General features: G+C 52.3%; 1 protein-coding gene across 1 annotated transcript; it reads left to right on the forward strand.

Moving 5' to 3' along the window:
- The first annotated feature begins 644 nt into the window (after positions 1–644).
- On the forward strand, positions 645–1410 carry LOC109735858 (em protein CS41). Its single transcript, XM_020295058.4, has 2 exons — positions 645–858; positions 963–1410. Exons 1-2 carry the CDS (start codon positions 738–740, stop codon positions 1124–1126), a joined length of 285 nt encoding a protein of 94 aa, XP_020150647.1. The 5' UTR covers positions 645–737; the 3' UTR covers positions 1127–1410.
- The last annotated feature ends 5804 nt before the right edge of the window (positions 1411–7214 follow it).

The raw sequence follows: 7214 nt of genomic DNA on the forward strand, positions 1-7214 counted from the left end.
GTACCCGCATATATTCTGACAAATGTGCTTATATACTATCTATTCACATATTAAACATATTATATGTACATAAATCCCATAGCTCTAAAAAGACCTCATCATGCATTCATGTTAGGCTGCCGCACCGCAATAGCTAGCCCACGAACAAGTATGCGTTGCCGTCATGATGCGTTGTTATTTATAAATTATTATTATCAGTTATTGTTTATGACTATGTAATTCTCAAATTGATGTGTTGTAAATCTAGGTGATTTTATTCGTGGGTATCAATTTACCCTGACGGGTGACGTGTATGGAAAAAAATTATGCCCATCAACAGATATGGTATGGGTACGGATGATGGGTAAGATTTGAGATGACGGGTAAGAATATGGGGTGGCTCCACCCATACCCAAACCCTGCGGGTGCCATTCCTAGTCTTGAGCTTCTCGGCTCCTCCCCTTCCTCGGATAACTCTATGCCTTGGGAGGGCACGCCCATTACGTGTTGTCTTCCGGGCCCTTGCGGGACACGTGGCGCGACAGCAGGGACAACGAGCAGGCCGACGCACGTCCGCGTCCCTGCACACGTGCCGCTTCCGTGCTTCACGGCGCACCGCGCCCCTCCTGCTATAAAAACGCGGCGTATGGCTCGTCCTTGCCACCATCATTGGCTCGAGCACCAGCAGTTGCATACACCACCACACACGCATACAGACGTCCGTTTCAGGAACCTTAGCGGTCGAGCACCTGTTAGGAATGGCGTCCGGTCAGGAGAAGGGGAGGTCGGAGCTGGACAGTTTGGCCCGCGAGGGGCAGACCGTCGTCCCCGGCGGCACCGGCGGGAAGAGCTACGAGGCGCAGGAGAAACTCGCCGAAGGTAACGTACTCCCTCCGTTCCTATAAGTCTAGGGAGTAGTACTTAGTATAATGCAATACTAAATACTGAACCGGCATTGTTGTAACACGCGCGAATGTGTGCAGGGCGCAGCCGTGGCGGGCAGACTCGGAAGGAGCAGATGGGGGAGGAGGGGTACAGCGAGATGGGGCGCAAGGGCGGGCTGAGCACCAACGATGAGTCCGGCGGCGAGCACGCGGCCAGGGAGGGCATCGACATCGACGAGTCCAAGTTCAAGACCAAGTCCTAGATGTTCAGTTCAGTGCCTAGCTCAGCAAAGCAGCTGACTGCTCGCTCGTGTTTGGTTGTAGTCCGTTTAGTGTGTCCCAGGTACTGAATAATAAAGGTCGTCAGGTACTCGGATCTTGACGTGAGCACGCATGTAATAGGTGATCATGTGTACCGTGATCGTGTGTGCTTTAGTGTCCCAGCTAGCTTCTACTAGCTGGTAGTAGTTGTCGTTGTAAGTTGTGACCAAGCTATGTAATGTAGTGTGTCTGTTTCTTATGAATCTGAATCTCCGTCTGTGTGCAATGTTCTTACTCCAGCTTTACTGCTCAGCAATGTACGGGCATATAGATTTCCCAAGAAATCCTAAACCTACGAACTCAGCGAGATGGACGCCCAATGAATCCCGTTCGGGATCTAACCCTCGAGCATCAAGATAACCGGTGGTACTACAATTTCGACGGTATGGTTGTTAGAGCATCTTCAGCCGTCGTCCCTCCAGGGGACGCCTAAAATCGCAGCCTGGGGATGAGCCGGCGTAAAAAATCGGTCTGGGGTCTGGGGCGAGTTGGTCCCCAGCCGCCGTCCCCACGCGCGTTCAGAAAAAAAAATCGGCCTGGAGCGAGTTGGTCCCCAGCCGCCGGCCCCAAGGCCGTCCCCACGCGCGTTCAAGAAAAAATATATAGCAAATTTCGGAAGTTCGGCTAAACACGACTAAATTTCGGCGAACTTGGGCATATTAGACATGTTCGCGGATTTTCATTACATAGCAATTATATAAACTAATCTAAAAAAAAACTGGCTGAACGCCGAGTAGTCGCCGCCATCCTCGCCATCGTCATCGTCGGCCTTCTCCTCCTAAGAAATTGGCTGAACGCCTAGTCGCCGTCGTCGCCGCCATCCTCGCCATCGTCATCGTCGGCCTTCTCCTCCTTGACGCGGGCGCCCCTGCTGGACCCCTCCCCGGCGTCGCCATGGCGGACTGGTGGCGGCGGCGGCGCGTCGCTGTCGTCGATGACTCCTCCTCCTCCTTCGTTGCGGCCCCGGCGGCGCTGCGCGAAGCGCCGCAGGACGGCGCACTGGCGCTCCCTCGCCATCTTCAAGGAGTCCTGGCGTGCCCATTCCAGGGCCGCGTCGTCGTCGAGCTCCACCTCACCGTGCTCCGTCTTCACGGCGGGGAGACTCGGCTCCGTCTTCACCGGCGTGAGCCCCGGCTCCGTCTTTGGCTTGACGAAGCGCGGAGGAGGAGCCGACGAGGAGGCGCGCCGGCCGCCCTCGTTGATGACGATGCCGGCACTGCGAGTGCGCCGGCCGAGCGGCGTCTCCGCCGCGGGCTCGGCCTTGACGCCGAGCAGCGCCGGAGAGCCGGAGGAGTGGGAGGAAGAGCGCGAGGAGGAAGAAGAGGAGGAGCCGAACCTCCTTGGCAACCATTGCCCGTTGCGTCGGCGGTGCGCCGGGGCGGCCGCCCTCGCCGGGGGGTACTCCAACGGCGGGTTGTTGCCGCCCTCGAGGTGCGTCAGCACACCCTCGAGTGTGCGGCCGGGGACGCCCCACCACAGGTGGCGCCCCTCGCTGTTCTTTAGGCCGCCGACCACCGGCGCGCCGTTGGTGGACGCCAGCCGCTGCTGCTGACGGCGCTCGAAGTACGCCGCCCAAGCCGCGTGGTTGTCGGCGGCGTACTGGGGAAGGGAGAGCTGGGCGTCGGTGAGGGAGGCGCGCACGACCTCGACCTCATCGGCGAAGTAGGAGGGTTTAGCCACGGCGTCGGGCAACGGGGGAATGGGCACTCCCCCGTTGCTGAGCCTCCAGCCCGTCGGCCCGACGCGCATGTCCGGCGACGCCGGAATGTTCGCCTGGAACAGGAGCCACGACTCCTGTTCGCGGAGCGTGCGGCGGCCGAAGCCGTGGGCCGCCGCCTCGTCTCCGGGGAAACGCTCGGTCATCGGGAGAGGGGGAGGGAGAGGGAGGGGCTCGGTGGCGGCTCACGGGAGAGGGAGAGGGAGGGCTCGGCGGCGGCTCACGGGAGAGGGAGAGGGAGGGCTTGGCGCCGGCGCTCGAGAGAGGTAGAGCTCGGCGGCTAGGGCGGGGCTGGTGTGGCCAGAGGCGAGCGAGGCCACCGGCTTTATATAGTCGCGCCGCGCCCGTGTGTGCACGTGCGAGGGAGGGGAGGCGTCGGCGCGCCGTCCCGTGATGCGCCGCACGTGAGGAATCAATGGCAAGGCTGACCGGCGGCAGCCTTGCCATTGATTCCCCGCGGGAAACCGAGGCGTTGGGGGAAGACGAGGCGCGGTGTCGCTGACGCGGCTGGCCCGCGGCTTTTTCGTGCCAAAACCGCTCGCCCCGGTGCCCCGGGCGCCCCCAGCGCGCCAGGTTCGGCCTGGGTCCGCCGGCGCTGATTTCGGCCGAGGCCGGCGAAAATCGGGCTCCTGGGGACGCGACTGGGCCGTTTATTCGGCGCCGGCGTGAAAAAATCGCCTGGGGAGGCCTCCCTGGGGGCGCGGCTGGAGATGCTCTTACGTTGCTGAGAAACGTGTGCGGTTGAGGTAAAGCGGCTGGTCTTCCCGAACAGTCCATCATTCGTGCATGTGAAAAATCTCGTAAAACAAGCTAATACTCCCACAATACTGCTGAATAAATAGGCAATTTTTTAATTAATTTAATCCACGAGTAAATCAGCATGGCATTGAATAAATAGGCAATTATTTGATTAATTTAATCCACGAGTAAATCAGCATGGCATTGACTGATATTCAATCATACTACACACAGATCTTCATATGATGCTAGCATGGCTAAAACAGAAAAAAAATAGAAGCGGGATAAACGTGTTATACCTTCCAGTAGGCCAGGCAGCAGCCGCGGTAGCGGCAGCAGCGCCGTCCTTGGCGGTCTTCTTGTCGGCCTCGAGCTTCTCAGCGGCGAGACGGTCGGCATCAGACTGAGACATGTTGATGATGAAGGCAACATGAATGTAGAGGAAGCAGACGAACGAAGGCGAGCAGTCGGGTAGTCGCCTCTGCTATACAGGATCCGAAGAGGCGTGGTTTCGGAGACCTGCTCTCCCATCGACCGTGTACGCGACGGACGGGATGAAGTCACCGGCGGCAGCAGCAGCAAAGGAACGACGATGATCGGTTCGCGTGGAGCAGATGTGATCTGTTTGTGGCGGCTAGGATTAGGAGACGCCTCACACTTCTATAGGCGCGACCGCGTGAAGAGACGTGGGCTTGACCCACGTCCGAGTCGGTGATAGCCCACGATCCGACGTCTCAGATCGTGGCCCAGCTGTCAGAAACTCTCCGTTCCCTTTCTATCACTGGGATCGAGCACCGCAAGATTGAACCCAAAGCTAAGCACTTCTCCCATTGCAAGAAAAATCAATCTAGTAGGCCAAACTAAACCGATAATTCGAAGAGACTTGCAAAGATATCAAATCATGCATATAAGAATTCAGAGAAGAACCAAATAATATTCATAGATAATCTTGTTCATAAATCCACAATTCATCGAATCTCGGCGAACACACCGCAAAAAGTATTACATCGAATAGATCTCCAAGAACATCGAGGAGAACTTTGTATTGAGAATCAAAGAGAGAGAAGAAGCCATCTAGCTAATAACTATGGACCCGAAGGTCTGTGGTAAACTACTCCCGCTTCATCGGAGAGGCTATGGTGTTGATGTAGAAGCCCTCCGTGACCGATTCCCCCTCCGGCAGATCGCCGAAAAAGGCCCCAAGATGGGATCTCACGGGTACAGAAGGTTGCGGCGGTGGAAAAGTTGTTTCGTGGCTCTCTCTGATCAATCTAGGGTATAAGAGTATATATAGGCGAAAGAAGTACGTCGGTCGAGCTACGAGGGGCCCACGAGTGTGGGGGCGCGCCCTCCTGCCTCGTGGCCGCCTCGCGGAGTTCCAGACTTCCACTCCAAGTTTTCTGGATTGCTTTCATTCCAAGAAAGATCATCGCGAAGGTTTCATTCCATTTGGACTCCGTCTGGTATTCCTTTTCTGCGAAACTCTAAAACAGGAAAAAAATAGAAACTGGCACTGGGCCTCCGGTTAATAGGTTAGTCCCAAAAATAATATAAAAGAGCATATTAAAGCCCATTAAACATCCAAAACAGATAATATAATAGCATGGAACAATCAAAAATTATAGATACGTTGGAGACGTATCAAGCATCCCCAAGCTTAATTCCTGCTCATCCTCGAGTAGGTAAATGATAAAAACAGAATTTTGATGTGGAATGCTACCCAACATAATTATCAATGTAATTTTCTTTATTATGGCATGAATGTTCAGATCCAAAAGATTCAAGACAAAAGTTTAATATTGACATAAAAATAATAATACTTCAAGCATACTAACAAAGTAATCATGTCTTCTCAAAATAACATTGGCCAAAGAAAGTTCATCCCTACAAAATCATATAGTTTGACTATGCTCCATCTTCGTCACACAAAATGTTCAAATCATGCACAACCCCGATGACAAGCCAAGCAATTGTTTCATACTTTAGTATTCTCAAACTTTTTCAACTTTCACGCAATACATGAGCGTGAGCCATGGACATAGCACTATAGGTGGAATAGAATGGTGGTTTGATAACCCACAAGTATAGGGGATCGCAACAGTTTTCGATGGTAGAGTATTCAACCCAAATTTATTGATTTGACACAAGGGGAGCCAAAAAATATTCTCAAGTATTAGCAGTTGAGTTGTCAATTCAACCACACCTGGATAACTTAATATCTGCAGCAAAGTATTTAGTAGCAAAGTAGTATGGAAGTAATGGTAACGGTGGCAAAGTAACAGTAGCAGTTTTGTAGTAATTGTAACAGTGGCAACAGAAAAGTAACTAGCAAAGATCAATATGTGAAAAGCTCGTAGGCATTGGATCAGTGATGGATAATTATGTCGGATGTGATTCCTCATGCAATAGTTATAACATAGGGTGACACAGAACTAGCTCCAGTTCATCAATGTAATGTAGGCATGTATTCCGAATATAGTCATACGTGCTTATGGAAAAGAACTTGCATGACATCTTTTGTCCTACCCTCCCGTGGCAGCGGGGTCCTATTAGAAACTAAGGGATATTAAGGCCTCCTTTTAATAGAGTACCGGACCAAGGCATTAACACTTAGTGAATACATGAACTCCTCAAACTACGGTTATCACCGGGAGTGGTCCCGATTATTGTCACTTCGGGGTTACCGGATCATAACACATAGTAGGTGACACTTGACTTGCAAGATAGGATCAAGAACTCACATATATTCATGAAAACATAATAGGTTCAGATCTGAAATCATGGCACTCGGGCCCTAGTGACAAGCATTAAGCATAGCAAAGTCATAGCAACATCAATCTCAGAACATAATGGATACTAGGGATCAAACCCTAACAAAACTAACTCGATTACATGGTAAATCTCATCTAACCCATCACCGTCCAGCAAGCCTATGATGGAATTACTCACGCACGACGGTGAGCATCATGAAAATGGTGATGGAGGATGGTTGATGATGACGACAGCGACAGATTCCCCTCTCCGGAGCCCCGAATGGACTCCAGATCAGCCCTCCCGAGAGAGATTAGGGCTTGGCGGCGGCTCCGTATCGTAAAACACGATGAATCCTTCTCTCTGATTTTTTCTCCCCGAACATGAATATATGGAGTTGGAGTTGAGGTCGGTGGAGCATCAGGGGGCCCACGAGATAGGGGGCGCGCCCAGGGGGTAGGCGCGCCCCCACCCTCGTGGACAGGGTGTGGCCCCCTGGTCTTGATTCTTTCGCGATTATTTTTTATTAACTCCAAAAATATTCTCCGTGAAGTTTCAGGTCATTCCGAGAACTTATATTTCTGCACAAAAATAACACCATGGCAATTCTACTGAAAACAGCGTCAGTCCGGGTTAGTTCCATTCAAATCATGCAAGTTAGAGTCCAAAACAAGGGCAAAAGTGTTTGGAAAAGTAGATACGATGGAGACGTATCAACTCCCCCAAGCTTAAACCTTTGCTTATCCTCAAGCAATTCAGTTGACAAACTGAAAGTGATAAAGAAAAACTTTTACAAACTCTGTTTGCTCTTATTGTTGCAAATA

The sequence above is a fragment of the Aegilops tauschii genome, chromosome 1, assembly GCF_002575655.3.
Source record: "Aegilops tauschii subsp. strangulata cultivar AL8/78 chromosome 1, Aet v6.0, whole genome shotgun sequence".
NCBI classification, from domain to species: domain Eukaryota; kingdom Viridiplantae; phylum Streptophyta; class Magnoliopsida; order Poales; family Poaceae; genus Aegilops; species Aegilops tauschii.